Raw genomic sequence first — 25,145 nt, forward strand, 5'->3', positions numbered from 1 at the left:
TGCGCAGCTCGATCTCTCAGTGTCGAGGAGTAACGCGTGGGAGGCTCACGCTGCCCCCGACACTTCCTGATTCTACTGCGCAGGCGCACCAACCGACTTGTAGGAGTCGCTTGTTCACAACGTTCGATCCCCACCCTTCAGTTTTCCCTCCCCGTAATACGGCCAATGTGTATTACTGCGGACGACCAGCTAAACTGAAAACAATGTGGAGAGCTGGATTCGAACACGCGAATCCTAGCGTCTCCACACTGGTGGCGAGTGCCTTGTCCACTACACCACCTAGCCGCCCTGGTAAATACTTCACCTACAAACAATGATACTGTTCTGACAGCACAGTATTGAGAAAATCCGGAACCAACTGGAGAGAACAGCTCAAGACAGAGATGCTGGGAGATCACTTGTTGACGGCCTATGCCCCAGAAGGGGTAGCAGGCGTAAGTAAGTAAGTAAAGCACAGGTCGGGTTTTGTCTACAAAGAAAATAAACAAGTGGCCGCTGGTGGTGCAACCCAACCCCCTCCAATGTACAGTAAATGACCATCAATATTCCAATGTACAGTTTTGCTTGTACAGTTGTAGTGTCCCCCACCCCTCCTACCCAACCCACCCACCTACCTCCAATGTATAGTCCCTGGTGAGCTGTACTGTACCCATTCTGCAATCTGTTAATAAAGTTTTCAATCAATCAAGCCTTGATTGGCCCAACGAGACCTGATAGCAGGTCATTGAGAGGTTTTCAACAGAAAATACTGATTACAAAAATTGTGTTTCGCACAAATGAATCACCTTATGCTTAAAATAATCAAATCTGATATGTCATGCTTTTTTGCTGAGAAAAAATCGGTAAACGGCTAATGGAAATACTAGATAGATGCAGTAAGTAATTTGCTTTAAGTGCAACTGTAGTATCACTGCTGTAGTAAATCACATGTATATAGAGGCTTGGAGAATGGAAACAGGAGCAGGCAGGTCTTAAGAATCACCAGCCGCAGCAGGGTGATAAGATAGATATTCCTTTATTGATCCTCTTGGGGAAATTCAGGCATCATAGCAGCATGGGGGGAGGGGGGGGGGTACAGGTAGTCAGTATACAGGGGTTAGGGTTGTTCCTGCAGTTAAATATTACAGTTAACTAACTATTATAACCACCCTCGTCTGGCTGTAGATAAGGCTGAGCCAAGAAACACTTGGGGCGGAATCCACAAAGGGTTTTTCCGACGCAAAGCCGGTGCACATCGCTCTCAAAGGATGCGCAGTGAGTGAAATGAGGTGGCCCATGCGTCCGGTTGATTGATTGACATTTTTATTAACAGATTGCAGAATGGGTACAATACAGTACAGCTCACACAATTGTTAAGGGGATGCAGACCAAAGAAAGACTTCTGTCTTGTTTACATCAGGGTCCCCCATTTTCAATTCATCATAACATATATGACATACATGACATACAGGTAGACAGTACTGTTGCATCTAGACATTTATGACACCAGATCTACAAATATACAGTACTGTTTATGTGTACAAAAGGAGTCTGAAAAGAGAGTATATACATTTGAGGGGAAAGAAACTACATTGGAGGAGGTTGGGTAGGTGGGGTGGGGGGGTTGGGTAGGCGGGGGGCTGTACATTGGAGGGGGTTGGGTTTAGACATTTAGGGGCCAGTTTCGAATTGCAGTCTCCCGTAGGTGCTCTTTGATAGTGGTTTTGAAAGTGGGTAGTGATTCACATTCCTTTACAGCTGTGGGTAGGGCATTCCACATTGATGTGGCATAAATATGTGATGTGAATAAAATATTCACTGACCTTTGGGAAGTATTTTGACATGTACATGGGTACCTTAGTGGTGTAGTGTATCTTGTAGACCAGGCCCATTGCAAGTTGCTGTACTCTGTCGTCTACTCTAAGCCATCCTAGGTTGTCAAAGTGGGCAGGGGTGAGGTGGGTTCTAGGGGTAAGGTCAAGTAGTAGTCTGACCAGTTTGTTTTGTGATGTTTGTAATCTTGTTTTTAGCGCCTTTGAAGTGCTTTGGTACCATGAGGTGCAAGCATAGTCGTAGTACCCTTGAATGAGTGCTCCTGCGAGAGTCTTCAGGGTATTCTTGTTTACCAGAGAGGAGATCCGGTACAAGAATCTAGTTCGTTGGTTGATTTTTTTTTTATTACATTGGATGCCATTTTGTCACAGGAAAGATTTGCCTCTAGGATGGAACCCAGGTAGCAGGGGAGGAAACTAACTTTTTGGCTTACCAGCCAACTGGCAAGTAGATGATTTTCTTTACCAGCCAAAAATAAATCGCTAATTGTGATAATTACTTCTTTGTATGTCTTCGTCTAAATTGATTTTCAATCATAGTAATAATCACACCGTGTCTCTACTCTTTAAAATATTTATTAGCATAAAACATTAATAAGTGTGTCTACTCTTCAAAATATTAGGATATCACATATTAACATGAAAGAGGGAACTATTCTGGACTGGGTTGGGCTGAACTGGGCAGTGAAAGATGCTGGACTGGGTTGGGCTGAACTGGGCAGTGAAAGATGCTGGGCTGGACTGGGTTGGGCAGGGAAAGTTGGGCTGGTCTAGGTTGGGCTGGACTGGGCTGGGCAGTGAAAGAACCAAGAATTTCACTGTAATGTAATAGCTAAATAAAAAAAACTTGAATTTGACTCGTTACATTTGCACTCTGGTTGGATGCCAAACGTATTCTGGTTGTACTGTACTTGTGCTGTATAACGACAATACATTGGAATCTAATCTCATGTCAACGCTAGGGGTTCAGCAGGTGTATTCTGAATGACAAGTATGACAACATCCCCGTTGTGAAGGGCATATGGGCGAGTGGTGATATGGGGGGAAACCCGGTAATAATAAATGTCACTCGGCTGCATTTAAGCAAAGCCGCTCAGTATAGTCGTCCACTATGTTCAATGCGCGTTATGGTAGCTTGTTACATGCTAGGTAGCTAGCCGGCTAATGCTGGGTTAGCCTCACAGCCACTTGTCATTCTCATCCGACTCGAACGAGACGTGTCGTGTGCTGTTCGCCCCCATGTCAGACAGACCGCACTGATATCCGAAAGCTACGACTCTACATGCAATTATTTTCATCCACGATGTGTTTTTGTCTTAAGTTTGTCTCTACGTTGTCAAGCCAGTGACAGGAGTCTAGGTCTGCACGCAGTGGTCTATCCACTTCCCCTAGATGTGCGACATCTTCTAGAAAACGAGTGTTCATTGGAGGAGCTTAGAGCGCATCTGTACAATGATGATGTTCATTGGTTATGGATTATTATGAGGCACAAATGGGAGGAATCATAAGGGGGGAGTCAGAGTTAGGCTTGTGCCAGTGAGCGAATCAGCAGATTGCAGAATAACTTTATTTTGTTTTGTTATTATTACTAGTCGCCAGACTGGCGAGTGGTCTTCGTGAATCACTCGCAAAACATAAAAAATACTCGCATTTGGCGAGTAAAGTGGCCTAATTTCCTCCCCTGCCAGGTTGGTAATTTCATCTTTCCTTGTGACAATATTGTCACCCACTGTAACTGAGAAGCCGTCGGTCTTGCTGAGTTTGTTATTTTAACCGAAGAGAATGGACTCTGTTTTGCCCATGTGTAATGATAGTTTATCAGCGAGCCATATGCAGATTTTGCCTAGTTCCGAGCGGAGGGTTTTTTCAACCTGCAACTTGTTCTTGTCAGAGACCAGCAGGGCTGAGTCGTCCGCAAACAGGAACAAGTTGCAGTCACAGGCTGACGACATGTCATTTGCATAAATTAGGAACAGTAGCGGTCCTAGTATGCTTCCTTGTGGAACACCACAGCTCACTGAGGGGGGGGGGGGGTAGAGTACCGTTTACCTCCACCATCTGTTCTCTCCCCTCCAGGTAGGATTGCATCCAGCTCACTGATAAACTATCAAAACCAATTGCTTTTAGCTTGTCAATCAGACTGGAGTGATCGACAGTGTCGAAGGCCTTTTGTAGGTCCAGCATGACCATGCCGCAGTATTTGCCCGCGTCCACCTCTTGTTTGATGTGGTCGTTCAAATAGAGAAGGCATGTGTCAGTGGAGTGGGACGTTCTGAATAGGGCTGGGCGATATGGCCAAACACGTTATCGTGATAAAATAATAAAATAATTTTCATATAACTCGATATTGATAATTATCGTCGATATACATTTCTGTCAAGTTTAATTAACTTCTTATGGCCGGCGCCGACGGGCTATTAATAGACTCACTTGTTTTGCTGCGATAGAACAAGTCAAGTCAAGTCAAGTCAAGAGTTTTAATTGTCACGGCATACAGGTATACAATGAAATGCGGGTGGTCTTGCCCGCAACGATGTGCAATACAGTGGTACAACATATAATAGAATCAAAAATGAAAAAACAACATTGTGCAGTAAACAGGTAACGGGTAACATGGAGTGACATCTCGGTATCTGTACATAGTTATTTACAGAGCATATGGGACATGCTAGTTAGCTTTGGTAGTGCAATACACTGTTCCTGTTATTCTAATTTAAAGTGTCCTTTCCTTTGGCCATAAGTGTGCGTGTGTGCGACATGAGTGTGTGCCCGCTCATGTTAAAGTGTTAAGTGGCTGCTAGTGTGTGAGCGTGCACAGCGTGCGTGTCGTGTGTGTGTTCATGTGTGCTTGTGTGTGGATAGTTCAATGTTCTGAGCACTCAATGTTCATTGTTCATGGCTCTGATGGCCTGGGGGAAGAAGCTGAGCCTAAGCCGCTCTGTCCTAGTAGCTGGGGTTCGCAGGCGTCTGCCTGACCTCAGCAGCTGAAACAGGCTGTTATTGGGGTGGTGAGGGTCTTTCATTATCCTGCAGGCTCTGGATTTGCACCTCTTGTTGTATAGAACCTGCAGGGGGGGTAGTGCAATACCCGTGGTACGCTCGGCTGAGCGCACCACTCTCTGTAGGGCCTTCTTGTCCTGTGCCGTGCTGTTTCCATACCAGGCAGTGATGTTTCCGGTCAGGATGCTCTCTACAGCTCCTGAGTAGAAGGACTGGAGTATCTTCCCCGATACTCTGAACTTACTTAACTGTCTCAGGTGGTAGAGGCGCTGTTTCGCCTTCTTTACTACTGTGTCTATGTGTGTTGACCATGTCAGGTCCTCTGAGATGTGGACCCCCAGGTACTTAAAGCTGCTCACCCTGTCCACGGTGGCCCCGTTAATCATCAGTGGTGTGTGCGTCTCCTGCTGTCCTCTCCTATAATCCACGATCAGCTCCTTGGTTTTACCAATGTTCAGGAGCAGGCTGTTGTCCTGGCACCAGCGTTCCAGTACCTCAACCTCCTCCCGGTAGGCCTTCTCGTCGTTGTCAGAGATCAGCCCCACCACCACCGTGTCGTCTGCGAACTTCACTATGGAGTTGGAGCTGAACTTGGCCACACAGTCGTGTGTGTAGAGTGAGTACAGCAGGGGGCTCAGAACACAGCCCTGGGGGGACCCGATGCTCAGGGTGATGGTGTTGGAGGTCTGACCCCCCACCCTGACCGCCTGGAGTCTTTCGCTCAGAAAGTCCAGTACCCAGGCGCTCAGGGCGGAGCTCAGACCTAGCTCGATCAGCTTGTCCACCAGTCTGGTGGGGACTATGGTGTTGAACGCTGAGCTGTAGTCAATGAACAACAGTCTCACATAGCCCCCCTTCTGACGGTCAAGGTGCGAGAGGGTGCTGTGCAGTACCTGGGAGACCGCGTCGTCGGTGGACCCGTTTGTCCTGTATGCAAATTGCATAGGGTCCATATCACTGGGGAGGGAGGCACAAATGTGGTCCTTGACCAGCCTCTCGAAACATTTCATGACCACAGAGGTGAGTGCCACCGGTCTGTAGTCATTTGGACATGTTGGGGAGGGTTTCTTCGGTACAGGGATGATGGTAGACATCTTGAAGCAGGCAGGGACCACTGACTCCGCCAGGGATTGATTAAATATGGCGGTGAACACTGGGGCCAGCTGGTTGGCAGTGATGGGCAAGCTACTTGGAAAATGTAGCAAGCTACACTACAAGTTACTCTCGATTAAATATAGCTCAACTACAATGGAAGCTATCCCCAGATAAATGTAGCAAGCTACACTACAAGAATATGGCAAAAATAGCTAGCTACATCGGCACTACTTTTTTATTTTTTTTTTTACTTCGTGACCAAGTTTCCACCAAACAAATAGGCAGGAAAAAAAATTCTCAGTTTGATTGTTTATTATAAAACTGAAACAAGCCCTCGGTCTGGCTTTTTGTGTCATCCTTTTAACATGAACTTGTATTACACACTTCTTCAATATCTGAATTGTTTTACTTCATTTTACTAGTATTATGCTACCATGTATATACTACTACCAGTACCAACTATGCTAATATGTCTATACTACTACAGTATGTACTCAGAGTATAACACTCAAGCTTGACACTGACAAACAATACTACTTATCCTTGGCTGCTAGATATGTACCACTCCTACTGACTTGTTGTACACAATTTGTAAGTTGCTTTGAATGAAAGTGTCAGCTAAATGACCAAATGTATTTAAATATGTAACTCACAAAACATTCCATGGCCCCAAAATCATGTGGGGACCGCCCCTGGGGGTCCTGTCCCACAGGTTGAGAACCACTGCTTTTCCCTCTTTTTTTCTTTTCTCCACCCCAATAATATTGTTCATTTTCTGCCTACAGTGAAACATCATGATAGCAGCTATCTTAGTTAAAGCTGTTGACAAAGTGTACTGACTTGTGTGCTGTTTGGGAACAGTTGATTTTCATCAGCTCACCTGAATGTGTCTTCAAGTTGAGAGCAGCATAGTTTTAGCCGTTTTTTCAGTCAAACTCATAAATGTGTCCCAGATAGGGCCATGGAGAGTCATTGTTGTTATTGACATCATCATCTTCATCAATGACATCGAACCCCTCTGCCATTTCGCTCAGACTGGTTCTTGTTCATGTAATCCGTTAAATTGCATTCATTGAATACGTCTGTTTTGATTTTCACTTCCTGCTTTGCGGCTGGAGTCCCGCCCTATCCTGCCTCTGATTGGCCTACCCATAACGTTTTGGCCTACCATACCCAATCGTGAAGTCGTCACTCATATCTAAACAAACCAAGCAACCAATCATAGTGGGTTTTTTACGGGGAATTTTTTTTCTCCTCGCAGATATTCTAGTGAATGAATGAATGAATGAATGACTGTTTCTCTCGAAAGTAGCGTGTAACGTTTCTCGTCGCTACGTTACTACTTCGTTCTATAAAGAGCTCCGCTACAGAGACTGCTACCCTGGTTAAAAAGTAGCGAGCTACCAGCACGCTACTGAGAATTGTAGTTAAGCTATGTAGCGTCGCTACTTGTAGCAAGCTACTGCCCATCACTGCTGGTTGGCACAGGACTTGAGTATGCGTCCTGTTATGCCATCTGGGCCAGCAGCCTTCCTGGTGTTCACCTGTATAAATGCTCTTCTCACACTGTGTTCCGACAACGAGAGAGCGTCCCCGCCCCCCCGCGGTTGCCCCCCCCCTCCACAACAGAGTCGAAGACGTCATTACGAGACGAGTTGGAGAGCCGTCGCTGTCGAGCCAACCCTTTGAGAAGCGTTGTGGTCCCCGCTTGAATTCTCCATGAATGTGTCCAAGTCCATAATCCATATAAATCCATTTTGTTATATCCAACACAGTCTGAATGAATGTTTTCTTGTGATTATGCCGCGTGATTTCAAACCACCAAAACAACTGAATGTCTCGAGTTGATGTCGTCATCAGTCCGCGCACATTCTTCTCCGCAGTAAACACGGCCCAGTGCATAGATTATTATATTCCACCAGGGGGCAACCTACCGCCACTGGATCATATGCATTATAAGAATGGAACACAGTTAGCCAGAGCAAGCGGTGTATCCCACGACAATGTACTAAAATCACCCTAAAATACTCCGTTCCGCCCCAATACATTGCAACGACGTCCACCGCATATCCCACACTACTCTAACCGTTATCCTCAGAATTCACGTCACACACCCACTCCGCACGTAAACTATAAAATAGCGGCGTGCAAGCTAATGATCCTAGCCAGCCTTGTTTCCTACCCAGACTCCCAGAGGTGCACCGCGGGTCTCCTTCACTGTCGCCATCTCCTTCACTGATTGGTTGTTTGGTCCAAGCTTGGAAAATCGATATATCGAAACTTTGCGACCATGTTTCATGTTTATTTCGAGGAAATAATTTATCACTGATTATCGTTATCGTTTTATCGCCCAGCCCTAGTTCTGAAGCCAGATTGGAATTCGTAGATTTGATTTTTTTTCCGCCAGGTACTTTTCGACCTGTTCGTAGACTATTTTCTCCATGACTTTCGAGATGGAGGTAAGAATAGAAACAGGGCGGTAGTTGCCTGGGTCTAATTTGCTGCCCTTTTTGTGCAGAGGGGTCACTCTCGCAATTTTGAAGTCCTTGGGGACGTGTCCCTGTTTTATGGAGAGGTTTATTATGTGTGTGATGTCTTATTCTTATTACTTGTATTATTGCACAATCGCTGCGGGCATGACCACCCGCATTTCACTGTATGCCGTGACAAATAAAACTCTTGACTTGACTTGAGAGATGCATTGTACAGCTCTTTTCCTTTTTAAGATGGGAAGTGGATTCTAGATGCATGAATAGCACATAAGTGGATGTATTGTGATTCATTTTATATACATATATAAAATCACATTACATCCACTAGGGGTGTAACGGTACGTGTATTCGTCCCGTGAATTTACGGTACGGCCGTCACGGTGCGGTACGCGCAGCTATACGAAGAATACGCCCCACAGTGCAAACACCAGTCGCACATGCAGGCACTCGCGAGGTCCAGGCACACAGAGTCCGACTTCAGTTCAGAGCGGGCGAAAGTGCACGGAGAAAGGCACATTTACATTGGAACAGCTGCAGGGTCATTACAGTTTTCTTTCGTTTTCTTGTTCGCCCAATAACGTTAACCAAATGAAACAAATGGAAAGACACACACACGCGCCAACAAACGCATCAACATTCTCCCCCGCCGGACTCACAGGCACAATCAAATTAAAAAAAGAGGGCGGTCAGGTGGCGTAGCGGAGATTGCGCTCGTCACCAATGTAAGAGGCTGCGGTCTCGACTCCCGGAGTCAGCATTGCCTTGGCTTGGGCTGATCGTCATACTAACTCGTTTGGCTGAGTTAGGGGGAGGGAAGTCATGGGTGGGAATCTGGCGTTGTGGACAGCGACGCCTACAGGTCAGGTCTGGGCGCTTGCTCAGCGGAGGCAGGACTTGATGAAGGCAGCGTGACCTCCCACCAGTGTTAATTTTGGCAGCCATTTTCATTTTAGTTTTAGTCTTAGTCATGTGTCAAGTGCTCCTTTTTCGTTTATCATATTTAGTCATCTGCATTTATTTTTCGTTTAGTCAGTTTTACGGTAGTCAACTAAATGTCTGAGCATTTTAGTCTTAGTCAGTGTTAGTCTCGATTTTGTCTTTTTTGTTTTTGTCTAGATTTAGTCGCAGAAAACTGATGATTTTTGTCTAGTTTTCGCTAATGAAAAAAAGGCATTTTATATTTTTATATTGTAAATGCAATTCTATTTATTAAGTATAGTCTAGCCCAAACCCTATCAGCTGATTCACAATAAGTTCAGTAGAAGGCTAGAAGCCCAATACAATAGTAACCAAACATTCCTTGAAATGGTCAAGATTCAGAAATAGTCAGACATGGAATGAAACATATTCTGATTTAAATTGCTTATTTTTTTTAACCAACAAAGCAACATTAGGATAGTGTAAATACACAGTACACACTGATTGCAATTCTTACTGGGACCTACTGTACAAATTTCACACACATATTCCCTTTTGTCCCTCGAGTCGTACCGTAGATCGCTGACGTCCTTTAAAATGGCGGCCCCCATCAGAGCATTCGGCTAATAACATTAGCTTAGCAAACCTGCCACCGCACTTCTATGTGCATAAAGTGTGGTAACAAAATATCACAGCCCCTAAGACTGGGAGCGTTCTAACTCTACTGAGCATGTACCCAACATTATATGAAAAATAAAAAGTCATTACGACGTTTTAGTGCACTTCAAGCGCTAAAGGGATTCATAATTTATAGCAGGGTCAATCTCAGTGTTAGTACTCATCTGTTTCTTTTCTTTTCATACTAACATTACCTTTTTAAGTGAACGTGGTCTTGTCCTTGTTGTATCCATGTGTAATGTTGATAGTAGTGGGTGTACACAGATGAAAGAGAGCAAGTCTGTGTCTGGGATATAGGTCCCGACTCCCAGGATATTAGCTCTTCTGGCAGCCTAGCCATCCTCTCAGCCTCCGTCGTCTTAAATGCTATGTTATTTTGGTAGAACTGTTCGGCTGCCGCAGGAGTGTTGAGAGAGTAGCAGATTCCGTTCATGGTTATTGGTATAAGCTGTAGTCACGAGAGACCTGGGACACGGTTTTTAGCCTCACGTATGTTATGTAGCTTGGCTTTTAGCCATAAACGCTGCTGAGCTTAACCCGGAAACGGAAATGGGAAATGCTGAAATAATAACGTGACTTATTCTAAAAGTTATAATTATTTTGTCTCATCTTGTTTTAGTCAACATAAATTAAGAGAGAATTCGTCATGGTTTTTGTAAACTACATTTTTGTGTACTCAGTTGTGGTCAACGATATGTAATTAACTATTTAGTCGCGTTGGCGTCACGTGGTCTTCAATAACGTGACGTCACGTCTCGTTGTCGTCATGAAAAAAACCTTCGTTGACGAACATCTTTCGTCATCAATTTAGTCAACAAAATTAACACTGCCTCCCACGCGTTACGCTTCACCAATGAGAGTCCTCGCTGCCAGGTGAAAAAAGAGTGACTGGCTGTCGCCGCACGTGTCGGAGGAAGCGTGCGGATGACTTCAGGGTTCCCTTGTACCGACCAGTAGGAGAACATGTGCACAACAACCAGGCAGGGGAGGGGGAGGGGGGATAATTGGCACAACGACGGGAAGAAAAACGGAGACAAATCGGAGAAAGAGGATTAAAAAAAAAGAAACATACTTTTCCAGACAGATCATCTGAGCTCCTCTCCAGTTGAACTGCTACTATGTTTAAATCCAAATAATCCTCTGCCATTGTTGTAACATGTCATCTGTTCTCTAGTATTCAGTCTTGTCGTGAAGTTAAATTCTCTCTAGAAGTGAAACTGAAACTTCACAAGGATAAGTTGTTAAAGGGGCAGTAGGCAAGTGGATGCCTGAACACAGAATGACACCAGTATCACTGACTACCACGGCAAGCCTATAGAAAATTATTCTATTTAATAATAATAATAATTATTATAAATATAATATATAAATTTAAAATAAAAAGAAAGTATATTAACACTTTAATCGCCGATGACGTGTTTAGACGTCATTCCTAGCCATGCTCATTCTGCCGAAGACGCCGTAACTCGTCTTTGATGTCAATATTTCAAAAATCTGTGATCGAAATCATATTTCTCCTCCGGGGTCCTGAGATATACTGCTGATCTCCACTCAACTCTCTAGCGGTTCAAGAGCGCCATCTGGTGGCCGATCGGCAGATCGCCAACAGGAAGTGACTCGTCAAACAGGAAGTGCTCATCCATAAATCGTCCGGGCACTCGCGATCATTAGCAGGACTCTATCTCAACACACTGGATAATCAATCGCTCGCCCTAACTCAATAAACAACGTTATTTGGACGTATATAGTATTATACAACCTGGAAATGGTTCATCAGGATCAACATCCCATAATCGAAAACTGTCTACTCCACGCTGATCGTCCAATGGCGCGAGGAAGATACGGTGAGTTTCAACGTTATTTTCTAACGTCTTCTATACTAACTGATCTGATGATCATATGACCCACACTAGATGGTATAACGTTGCCCACGGAATTATAAACGCCCCCTCGCCCATCCGGTCAACATCAGATGATACGTAGTAACTTCTAGAACCACGTCCAGTTGAATTTTTTTATCTCGCGCCGATTGCTATCAAACTGTATTTCATCATCAATATAATGCATTTGGAGCTATAAATCACGTTCTGGAGAAAGCTGCAGAAAACGATAAAAACATACTTATACTTTAGACCATATTTTAGTATGAATATGTGAATGAAAAAGTATATCGTTGCTACACCCTGAACAATGGATATAGGACATTGAATGGGCCATAATAATGTCAATTTAGCAATAGAATTTAAAAAGTTATAGCCCTGCAAAGAAGGGGAACTTCTCCATAGACAAATAGAGCTGGCTAGGGATGGTAAATTATGAATTTAACCATGGCGATCAAAGTGTTAATAATTATTATTATTAAAAAAAAATTCTGTTGTACCGAACTCGTACCGAACCGTGACCCCAATACGAGGTGCGTACCGAACCGTGGCTTCTGTGTACCGTTACACCCCTAACATCCACTTATGTGGTATTCATGCATCTAGAATCTGCTTCCTACTCTTATCTGCCATATATATATATATATATATATATATATATATATATATATATATACACAGGACATGCTTTCGAGCAACACTATGCCTATTCTTACGTCTGCACTTTATGCATTGCTTTTATTCTGTCAACTGTATGCTAATTCTATGTCTATGTTCATTTGATGCCATTTGCTGTGAAGCACTTTGAGCTGCAATCCATGTATGAAAGGTGCTATATAAATAATAATATGATCTATATCTGCCATAAAAGCAGACCTTAGGGTGCTTTCTCACTCACCGTTCGGGGTCGAATCAGAGCCGGCTCGCATCAGAAAAGGGTGTATCTGTCCTAGTGAGAACGCTCCCCCCCGTCCCCGGGGACGAATCAGCGTCCCCGGGGGGCGCTGAACCTGGACCGCTGAAATAGGTGGTTCCGGGTGTGCGCCAGTGGGAGCGGGGGAGGCTTTTGTATCAACTTGCTGACACACACAACGTCGTTACTTGCTTGAATTTTGGGCAGATAAAACCACACAGCAACAACTGGACAATACCCACAAAAACGATATTTATGGGCAATTTGCGAGTTCAGACCTCAACCAAACAAGCATGTGGAGCCTCACAGCTGAGCTCAGTGGATGAAAACATGAAGCCACGTTACAAAGCACAGCACTTCCCTGGCTCACATTAGGCCTGGACATTTTGTTTGCCATTGCTATGTCTATACATTGGTTTCTTGTTCGAATGCATTTATTTCTATTAGACCAGTGGTGCCCAACCAGTCGGCCATGGTCGACCAGTAGATCAATGACATGCAATATAATTGCCACGAGCGATGGGATAATGTTATCTAGCTACTGATAGCTCCCGATATCATCAGTTTGGTGCTGGCTGGCTAACTAACGTGAGCTAACGTTAGCTGCTAGCCACAATGCTATACTGTTATACTGGCATATTCCATTCACGTTAGCATGTAAGCTAACAAAATCGGCGCCGATGAGACTAAACTCCGATTTTGGTGTTCAATTGTGTTGATGTTAGTTTTGTTTCATCAACAAATGAGAGGCAGAACACACAGTGAATGTATCCGTTTTGTTTATTGCACGTTCTTTGCTGAAAAATAAGTGCTACAGTGGCTATACTAGACTAGTAATAGGCTACGCTAACTAGCGTTAGCCGTTAGCTTAGCGTTAGCCCTGGGAAACACTCAAAAGCGGACTCTACAACACCATCCATTAGTGAGAAAAGGGGGTGGGTTATATTGACAAGGCTTGACAACAGAGGTTCAAATATAACTTCATATTTATTGGTTATTTGTTTATTTTACATCAGCATCCAGTCTCCACCGCTGTGTTAACACTCTTCCTGTTTACATTTTCGAGCGTGACATCATCGCCTACGGCAAGCGTACACGCTCAAAACGCAAACCGTAAACAGAACCCGGAGCGAACCAAGACAAGACCAGTGGCGGCCGCCACTGGGGGGCGCTAGGGCGCCGCCCCCCCTGGTAAAGAGAGCAGGAGAAGAAGAAAATGTTTTATTTTTATTTTAGACCCCTAAAAATAAAATAAACATGTTTAAAATGAATAATATTTACTCATTTTAAGTATGTTTGTGTTTCCAATGCACAATATAACGTTAAAATATAAAATATTAATAATCGTTTTCCTGAACAGGAAGTGACGATTCTGTCTGATAAAGAACGTTCCATTACCTTAGCCGCATTTATCCTGCCGTATTTCTCTCGGGCTAGACGCAATAGCGCTCTGAGTGCGCTGTTTCATCGCTGTATCCGTCGCAGCCAATCAGTGCGTAACGCGTTGTGCGTTGAAATATGATGTTTATGATGGAAGCCGGGCACGATTTGAAGCGGTCTAGGCAAGCGTTTAGAATTTCCGTCTAGAATTTCCATAGCCGCATTTCGTTGTTCGAGGCTGTGTGTTGTGAACTTGTGATTCAGTCTGGAGTCTGGACAGTGAGTGGAATGGATATACATCGACAACAGTCTGGGGGACAGTCAGTGGACATCCACTTTATTAAGCCCTCCGGCTGGACCACGTTTCAATTAAACAAAGTGAGTTAATTCTCTCTCTCTTAGCTAACTTTAGCTGCTGTTAGCCACTCAGCTAATCTCTCTCTCTCTCTCTCTCTCTCTCTCGCTCGCTCTCTCTCGCTCTCTCTCATTTCGCCGCGTGTGAGGCATAACCACTCAGACCATGAATGGTAACTTGTTTAAAATGACAAAATATACATATGTGTTTATTATTGAATCGATCTGACATCATCTGAGAGAGAGAGAAAGAGAGAGAGAGAGAGAGCTGTGCGTGTTTGTGTTGGGCTATTGGAAACGTGGTTGCATTTGACTGACTGTGATCATATATTGATCGATGGCAATGGTGATAATATTCGCCAATGCGTGCCTTGTACATGTTTGCAAAATGTTTGGTATAGCGCCCCTAGTGGAGAAGAATCCACGAGCCGCCACTGGACAAGACTGAAGTGTGTACACAAACTAGAGGGGGGAGAGGGAGGGGGGAAGTTCGCACCCTAACCCGGAATGAGGACGGTACGGACCCGAATGGTGAGTGAGAAAGCACCCTTAGTTACAACCTCGTCTTTCTCTGGAATGTTTGAGCAGAACAAGGTGGAGGTAAAAGGAGCAGCTTACTCTTCCTCACAGGACTGGGGGTCTTCTCTGCGTACTGCACGGGGCCCTGGCCACACGGGGCCTCCCCTCCACTCGCATCGCCGTCCTCCATCTTCTGCTCCACCTCCTGCCATGCTGCACACACACACACACGCAATGGTGTTCAAATATCAATAGACCCTACGGATAACTAATTCAACAGCATCTGAAGTGTACACAGAAAGGACAAAAACAATGGCTCATCATAATGCACTTTTCTAGGTTTAGTTTAAAGAACCTGTAACCTGACCATTTTTGTATTCATATATTAAAACGTAACAATCGCATTACAAAAGTCGACCATGTATTAACACATTGGGTGCCAACAACGAGATATCTCGTTGTTGGCCATGTTGGCCGCCATGCGTTGGTTGCCAATAACGAGATTTCGTTATTTAATCGTTATTTCTTTTATTAGCGATATCCATTCATTTTTCATCCGTCCAGCCTGACATTATCATTGGGAATGGCTCTGAGCTCGAAAAGGGCAAATACCGCCCCCTATCGTCTCCCGGATGGTAATGCACATCATTGGATTGGAGTCGATGGGAAAATGCATCAGAAAAAAACTCTGCCCCAGGGTTTCCCCACCTCTGGAAAGCAGTGTCGTGTTACCAGATACAGTGGCGAGGCTGGAAGCAGCTTGGATCATGCGTTTCAGACTATAGCGTTAGATCAATAAATGCGATCAATATTTGGAATGGCGATCAGGAATTGGATTCATCTTTTTGCAAAACATCTGATATGAGGTAAGGAATCTATTTGACCAGTTTTGGGTTAATCAGAGTTGTTTTTCACAGATTTCACAACGTGTGTGAGTGTGTGTGTGTGTGTGTGTGTGTGGCGTTAGGTGCTGAGCGCGGCACGAATAAATGATTTTTTCAGCCAGCTTTTGTATCGTGCATAAGAACACAAATACTCTCGATAATCTAGCGTTTATTTGAAAACGATTCATAAATCAGGCGGAAAATGACAACGTGTTGTGTATTCCAGTAAATGGCTATTTTCGCGGAATTTCTAGAACTCTCCGAAACTATACTCGTATCCAAAACGGTATAAACGGAAATGTACTGATGAAAAAACAATCCGTTTCGTACATGTTGACTGCAAGCAAGTCATTGATAAGCGACGGGTGTATTAGACACAGCCATAATTTAAGATATAGTTTATGCGTTTGCAAATGTGCTCGTCCTCCCATTCATTAACGTGGTGGCATCCAAGCGATAAATCGCCATATCCGGCTGGCAACCAATGTGTTTTTAATATAACAAAAACATATAAGAAACATTTGGATTTTTTTTGTCAATGATCTTGTATCTGCAGAATAATCCCTTTTCTAATATCCCAGTACAAGTAACCTTGCATGTACTGCTTCAGAAAACAAGCAGCCGTGTGTCCTTGGTGGGCCAGGCAGACTTCTGGCATGTTGCATCAAGCAGAAGGAGGGGGGCTTCACCCTCAGATAAGACTGAAGGTTGTGGTTAAACTCACACAGCCCGTCCAGACACTTTCAGCTGCAGTCGGTTGCTACATAGCATACATTATCTGAAGCTAATGCTTAAAAGAGAAATGACAATGAGTTAGGCCTGTCGTCCATTTAAGAAATTATCTCCGTTTTGTCTTTATTTAGTTGGATGTTCTGGCACATCCAGTGATCCAGTATTTGGTCAATGCACTGACGCAGCATTTTTTGCATAATTAGGCCTAGTGGGAGCATATAAAGGTTGAATAAGACTGGTCCTAAAATGTAACCTTGGGGTACCCCACATGTCATATTAGTTAACTTTGTTCAGATGTGTAATTTCCAACGGAAACAAAGTAGTTCCTGTCTTGCAGGTAGGACCTGAACCACTCTAAGACTGTGCCCGAAAGCCAAACCCAGTTCTCTAGTCTGTCAACAGTATCAAACACTAGAATTTAGATTTTGCCTTCATCAGTGTTCATCCGTATGTCATTTATAACCTTAATGAGCGCAGATTCAGTGCCTGTGGGTACACCTCTTTCAGCTGAGTAACAATGTTCATCAAACAGTGTTGAAACTTGGGTTCTGCAGTGTTGAGTGCATAGTAGTAGAGACATATTAGTATAGTAGGTAGTAATATAGACAAGGAAGATGAATTAGTGGAAGAGTGCACGATAGTAAGACGTTTTATTTTTGTAACCTTTCATTTCAGATATTGATTGAAGAAGTGTGTTTTTAGTCGACGGCGAAAGATCGGTCGTGTTTCGGCTCTCCAAACTGTGGTGGGAACTTCATTCAACCATTGTGGAGCGAGGACCGAGAATAGGTGGCTTCTCTTTGATGACAACTCAACCCTTTTAGCTGCTGGAGGAAGTGGAGCCACTGTTGTGACTAATGTATTATGATGTCAAGAGTCCACTTCCCACTTAATTTACGGTACCAACCGTTTGTCCATCAGTCACTAAAGGCTGGAGTTCAGGTCTGGTCAAGTCCACCATCATATATTTTGTTTCGCCAACATTAAGGTCAAGGTCAACTTTATTTATATAGCACATTTCAAATCAACCGAAGTTGTACCAAAGTGCTGTACAATACAAAAACAGAAATACTAAAAGAAATACAAAATACAGTATACACACAAAGTCATATAACTACAATAAAGTTTAAAAAACAATCACGACACGACCAAGGGATGTGTGGCTTACCAAGCCTCAGAACTCCAATAAAAAGGTCCAAGTTGTTCACACAGTGCATGGTTTAACAAGGTGCCGCCCTCACCCCTCCAGGTGGATCAAACCTGCTGAGGTGGTGGAGTCATCAGCACACTATGAATCTGTGATGTCACCTGGATGTCAAATATATGGCTGTTCTATAGACCTGTTCGCTGTCCACGTCAGACTCGATGTGCGCGCTTGTCAGAACAACATGGCAGACTATAATATATTTGCATTTGTTAGCCATGCTAGTGATCTAAACAATCAATCCATGCCAAAGCTAGATATGTAAAAGGTGAAAGACTCAGAGTCACAGCCATGCTGATTTGGCAAAAATGACATCCAGTCGTTTTCGTTTGAAACAACCTTTAGTCAGGGGAGTGTCAAGGTTTCTCCATAGAGCCCTGTCATATTTCTTTTATCTCGTGCAGGTAGTGGGCAACTTAGTCACGTGACTCAGTTGGTATTGCTGATTGGCTCGAACACGGCATACTTTGTATACAGTGAACAGGTCCTATATACAAGAGGTGCGTTCAACAAGGCATTATGTTTGCAAATGTTTGCACACTCACCATTTGTTTATGTTTGGGATTCAATGTTTGCAAATGTTAGCCAACAGTTAGGAGAGGAAGTGTTTGACAAACATAAATTACTCCCTGCAAGCGACTATTCGGTTATTTTTTATTTTATTTACTTATACTAGTTGTACTTATTTTTATTGCACATACCGATACCACAGACAGTTGATTGTTTATTGTATATAAATACCTGCTTTTCTATTCTGTAAATTGTTGCTTTTTATTCCTTTATGCTGTGGAGCAAACAGAGAGTAAGAATTCCATTGTACTTGTTGCATATGGCAAATAAAACCGAATCTGAATCTGGTGTGAGTGAGTGAGCAGAACTAAAAGAAAGTACCATCAAATGTCAACATCTAAAATGTAGTGTCTCTCAAACATTAAACCACAATAATCTAACCTGCCAAGAGAGGAAGCCAAAGAAGAGTCTCCTCCTCTGCAATATGTAAATAAAGTACTTATCAACTACAGGAAAAAGGAAAATATTGTAATGTAAGTAAGTAATATATTGATTGACACATTTCCAAATAAGTGCATATATTACATATTAAACATTCTTTAACTTTTAATGTATTCAGAAAACGTTCCGAGTTCCCCTCAAACAAACCTGGGATGCTCACATGGGAGGCAAGTGCCTTTACCTCAAGACTACAGAGACACACTTTTCTGATAGCCTCACTCAAACCCTAATTACACTGTTACATTACACTAACCTGAACCCTAACCTTAACCACACTGTTACCTTAAACTAACCCTAACCTTAACCACAGTTGCCTTAAACTAACCCTAACCTTAACCTAACCACACTGTTGCCTTAACTCAATCAGTGCCAGGGGTCGGGGCACCAGAGGGCGCTAGAGCGACATCGCTTTAATCAATGGGGAGACTGCGACGTTTGCGAGTGCTTAAAATATATCTTATATTATAGCTATGGGTCTAATACACCCGTCGATTGTCAGTGAGTTGCTTCCAGTCAACATGCACAAAACAGATTGTTTTTTCATCCGTACATTTCCGTTTTATACCGTGGTGAATAAGAGTATATTTCCAGAGCATTCTGTCTAATCTCAAGAAACTCGAGCAAATGGCGCTTCAATGCATTTCCTTAGAAATCGTGCCATTTGTCGCTTGATTTATGAATCGTTCTGAAAATAACGCTAGATTATCGGTATTATATGTGTCATCATGCGTGAACAGAAGCGGGCGCTTCTCAGTGCTTTACCTGCAGCCAACGTCAGAAACACACACACACGCTCCGATGGTGGCGAAAGAAACATCGGATTAACCCAAGATTCGTAACATAGAGTCCTTACCTGGTATTTGATGTCCTGCAAAAAGATTAATCCAATTCCTGATCGCCATTCCAAATATTGATCCAACGTTATATGTCCGAAAGGCATAATCCACGCCGCTCTCAGTCTCCCCAGTCCCTGTGTTATAACAATACTGCATGCCGAGAAGGAAAACCTGGACCGGACTTGTTAGATCAGCATACAGCCCAAGGGAAAGGGATTTCAATGATGTGCAATACCGGCTGGAAGGCGTAGGCGGCGGTATTTGCCCTTTGCGAGCTCAGACCCATCCCAATAATAACATCAGGCTGGATGGATGAAAAATGAATGGATATAGCTAATAAAAGAAATAACGATTAAAACCCGACTTTTCTCGTGATTGGCGCTGAACGGTTGGCGAGTTAACCCGACTTTTCTCGTGACTGGCGCTGAATGAGTTAAACTAACCGTCCTTAACCCTAACTTTCCATCTTAACCATAATAACCATTAAATGTTAAAAGGAATCATCATAGCTGTGTTTGTATCAGGGTGGGTCGGTGGTAGGGGTGGGAATCACCAGTTTCATCACGATACGATACGATATCGATTCTTTGGACAACGATACGATATTTTCCGATATCACAAAGTCTGCCACGATACGATACGATTCGATTCAGGTGCCTGCGATCGATATGAGACAATATTATATGCCCATTTAACACAATCAGTAACATTTAAATCAACAACAAAAAAAGGCAATGGAAATATCATTTGACATTTTTATTTTTGATCTCTTCCAGACATTTAAATGAAAAACAATCTATTGTTTTTAATACAAATAGACATCCTGTTCACTGTTTTTGGTTCGTTTTTCTTTTTTTTCAGATATTAATATCCTATCACAGCGCTGTATTTTGGCTGGAAAAGGCATATTGGGAGTCAGAAGGTGCAGTACCGGCCAGATCCTGTTAGTGGGGCTATCTCGAGAATGCAGTAACCCCCCCTCCTTCCCAGTCCCTAGTGGACCTCTCTATCGCTCTATCAGCTTAGCTTAGTTAGCTCACGCTAACGCAACGTTAATTTCGGTATTTAACGTGGGCATAAAGGAATGGCGAGGATGGAAAGCATGTTAGATGCAGCATTTGACCCCTTGTGGGGAAAAAAACAGGCACTTATTTCGGGCAAAATAGGCGGACTCTGAAGCAATGCTGTCTAACGTCTACACACGCTGAGCTGCGCTGAGCTACTGTTGTTGCAGCCGGGCGGATATGCTCACGACGGGATTTTCAAAATAAGAGTATCGCAATATGAATCGATCTTTTTACGTTGCATCGATCCTATTTGATAATTGATAATAGATCGATATATCGATCTGGATCGATGTATCGTCCCACCCATAGTCGGTGGGTGTTAACAATCATTGTTAGTTTGACTCTCGATTGTTCACCAATACAAAAAATATATATATATTACGTATGGCTATAACATAACGTACAATGACGTACATAACGTATTATGTACCTTTTTGCCTGTGGTTGATTAGTACTTTATTATGTTTTCTGACCAGACTTTTTCCTGAGGCCCAGTCAACCTAGCAGAACACCACAGAGCCCCAGGACAGCTGTAGTCACCAAGCAGTCAACCTAGCAGAACACCACAGAGCCCCAGGACAGCTGTAGTCACCAAGCAGTCAACCTAGCAGAACACACAGAGCCCCAGGACAGCTGTAGTCACCAAGCAGTCAACCTAGCAGAACACACAGAGCCCCAGGACAGCTGTAGTCACCAAGCAGTCAACCTAGCAGAACACAGAGCCCCAGGACAGCTGTAGTCACCAAGCAGTCAACCTAGCAGAACACCACAGAGCCCCAGGACAGCTGTAGTCACTCACCAAGCAGTCAACCTAGCAGAACACCACAGAGCCCCAGGACAGCTGTAGTCACCAAGCAGTCAACCTAGCAGAACACCACAGAGCCCCAGGACAGCTGTAGTCACCAAGCAGTCAACCTAGCAGAACACCACAGAGCCCCAGGACAGCTGTAGTCACCAAGCAGTCAACCTAGCAGAACACCACAGAGCCCCAGGACAGCTGTAGTCACCAAGCAGTCAACCTAGCAGAACACACAGAGCCCCCAGGACAGCTGTAGTCACCAAGCAGTCAACCTAGCAGAACACCACAGAGCCCCAGGACAGCTGTAGTCACCAAGCAGTCAACCTAGCAGAACACCACAGAGCCCCAGGACAGCTGTAGTCACCAAGCAGTCAACCTAGCAGAACACCACAGAGCCCCAGGACAGCTGTAGTCACCAAGCAGTCAACCTAGCAGAACACCACAGAGCCCCAGGACAGCTGTAGTCACCAAGCAGTCAACCTAGCAGAACACAACAGAGCCACAGGACAGCTGTATTCACCAAGCAGTCAACCTAGCAGAACACAACAGAGCCCCAGGACAGCTGTAGTTACCAACCAAATTATTCAGAAACTAAACAACTAAAATCCAACACAAATTATAAGATTATCTGGCCCTAAACAGACAATACACAATGACAGACTGTCTGACCACTGGGTCTGACCCAGAATGAAGGAAAGTCCTGACTAGATGGATTATGTAAAGTATGTCCTTTAAATACAGTAGAGAATTTAATAAATTCCATTACCTTGTCAAAACACCCAACACATAAACCCAAAATAAACTATTTATACAAATCATTTGAACTGAAGTCAAATACACAGAAATGACTAAATGTGCTTGATGAAACGCTTAAATGTGTGATTTTAGCAATGAATTTGCAACCTACTGTAACCAGGGAACCAGTGAATATTGAAGATTTACACTGCAATGTCGTCATTCTGTTTAACTACTGTATCAAATCGTGACTTGTGCATCACCCTGTATGTCTTAACGGGTCATCAATTGTACGACGAATTAAATATCTGTCCCAAAGCTCACCTTCGTAGACAAATCTAACATTATCTTGGTGGTCAGGTGTGAAGCCTTCAGCAGGGCCGGCTTCCTTCTGCGCGGACGCTGTGTGGTACCGCTTCCCGCTCAGACGATTAAACACTATCTTAGGGGGCGGAGAACTGGAAAAAAAGCAGGCAAATAGCAAGGTTTATTATTTAATAAAACAGTGTGATTGGGCATTTGCTAGGGCTGAGCAATTAACACATTGGTTGCCAACAACGAGATTTCTAGTTATTGGCCGCCATGCATTGGTTGCCAATAACGAGATTTCTCGTTATTTAATCGTTATTTCTTTTATTAGCGATATCCATTCATTTTTCATCCGTCCAGCCTGACGTTATCATTGGGAATGGCTCTGAGCTCGAAAAGGGCAAATACCGCCCCCCATCATCATTGGATTGGATTGAGTAAAAAAGTGCATCAGAGAAAAACTCCGGTCCAGGGTTTCCCCATCTCTGGCAAGCAGTGTCCGTTACCAGATTCACTGGCGAGGCTCGGAGCAGCTTTCGATTATGCGTTTCGGACTATAACGTTGGATCAATAAACGCAATCAATATTTGGAATGGCGATCAGGAATTGGATTCATCTTTTTGCAGAACATCTGATCTGAGGTAAGGAATCTATGTTACCAGTTTTGGGTTAATCAGTTGTTTTTCACAGCGTTCACAACGTGTGTGTGTGTGGCGTTAGGCGCCGAGCGCGGCACGAATAAATGGTTTTTCAGCCCGCTTTTGTATCGTGCATAAGAACACAAATACTCTCGATAATCTAGCATTTATTTGAAAACGATTCATAAATCAGCCGGAAACTGACAACGTGTTTTGTAGGGCTGACCTTCTAAGCTTTTTTTGGCAATCGAAGCTTCGGGGCCGAGCTTCGATTTTAATTCGAAGCTTCGAGATTTTCTTTTTTTATAATATTTTTTTTATTATTATTATTTTTTTATCTTATGTTGTGGGACTTGTACAGCACTTTGGTAAATTTTGTTGTTTTTAAATGGGCTCTATAAATAAAGTGGATTGGATTAATTAATTAAGTAGCCCCTTGCGCTGCCTGGGTGCAGTGGGGCTGCTCTCACAGCCAACGACATGACATTACATAATTATGTTGCAACCTTCGTCTATCAAGCAAACAATTATATTATATTTAATTTATCATTTATAATTATATCAGACAATGCACCTACAAAAGCAGATGATTACAATTAAATTTGCCAACTTGGTAACGCATTAGTCATAGCAGCATAGGCATAGCCTTATTAATGTTTTGTGTGGCGTCGCCGTCGTGTACAACGATACTTACGTTTTTTAGGTGATTTGACAGTTGTTGTAGAGTTGTGATATGCCATTTTCTTCTGGCATATCTGGCACTCTGCTTTTTGGGCATTGTCTTTGCATATTTTAAAGTGTAACCACACGTCTGATGACTTCTTCGTCGACATGTCTGCTGCACATGTCCTTGTTGTTTTCAACACAGATAATCTCCACGTGCTTGTTGTAGAGAGGTGGAGTCGAGGCACCACTTACTTTCGTTTCATTGGAATGGAGGCGGGAAGGCGCTGTTTACTTTAGTTTCATTGGAATGGAGGCGCAAGATTTGAGGCAAAATCTTTTTTATTTTATTTTAACTTCGCTTCTTTTTTGAATGTTCGAAGCTCGTGCCATCGAACGAAGCTTCGAAGCATTTAAGACAGCCCTAATGGATACAAAAAACGTCATGTAGAATGTGTACTTACTACTTTTATTTTAGATACTTAAGTACATTCAATAGCAAATACTTCTCTACTTTTACTTAAGTAGAGTTTGAATGGAGGACTTTTACTATTACTAGTACTCATTTAGCTGAGTATTTCTACTTTTACTTAAGTAAAGGAACTGTGTACTTCTTCCACCACTGGTGTTAGTCCCCTTAATTACCCGCCTGTCTGATCCATCCAATTGATAACCGTCTATATGGGTGGTCAACAAATACATGGGTAGCATGCAGTGTTTGGGAGCGGTTAACTACATGTAAGCCTATTTAAATTACTAGTTGAACTACATTTGCAGTACTTGGGTGGTAGTTTAAAAGGTGCTGTAAGTAGTCTTCTTTTGTTGTTAAAATAAGTATTTAACACTTCGAATGCCCAAAACGACATAACACGTGTTATCAGCCCGCCCCCTGAATGCCCACCACGACAATTGCCGTGAATTTCTTTATTAGCGATCTGAATTCATATTTCATCAACCGAGTCTACCGTTGGGAAACCAGCCCCACCAGGAGCTCAGATGTGAAAAAAGCGCCCCCTATCGTCTCCCAGATGGTAATGCACCCTTTTGGAATAGACTCAATGAAAATGGATGAGAAAAGAAAAATCCGGAATCCACATTTTACTTCTCACGCATGTAACCGGAGATGATCCCAGTCATTGTGGACCATCAGAACAGCGTGTAATATGTGTTTAGCATTGGATCAATAAAAGCGATCGGTTTTTGGAATGGCGATCAGGAATTGGAATA

The 25,145-nt window shown here is 43.4% G+C and overlaps 1 protein-coding gene across 1 annotated transcript in view; it reads right to left on the minus strand.

Moving 5' to 3' along the window:
- The window catches only part of mcrip2 (MAPK regulated corepressor interacting protein 2), a 34,596-nt gene that overhangs the window by 1,447 nt on the left and 8,004 nt on the right, over positions 1-25,145 (minus strand). Inside the window, exons 3-4 of the mRNA XM_084319114.1 lie at positions 22,633-22,766; positions 15,140-15,253 (exon numbers count right to left, since the gene is read on the minus strand). Coding sequence (XP_084175240.1) covers positions 15,140-15,253; positions 22,633-22,766 — 248 coding nt within the window. The remainder of the gene's footprint in view (positions 1-15,139; positions 15,254-22,632; positions 22,767-25,145) is intronic.

Source organism: Notolepis coatsorum (assembly GCF_963971535.1).
Source record: "Notolepis coatsorum genome assembly, chromosome: 7".
NCBI lineage: Eukaryota > Metazoa > Chordata > Actinopteri > Aulopiformes > Paralepididae > Notolepis > Notolepis coatsorum.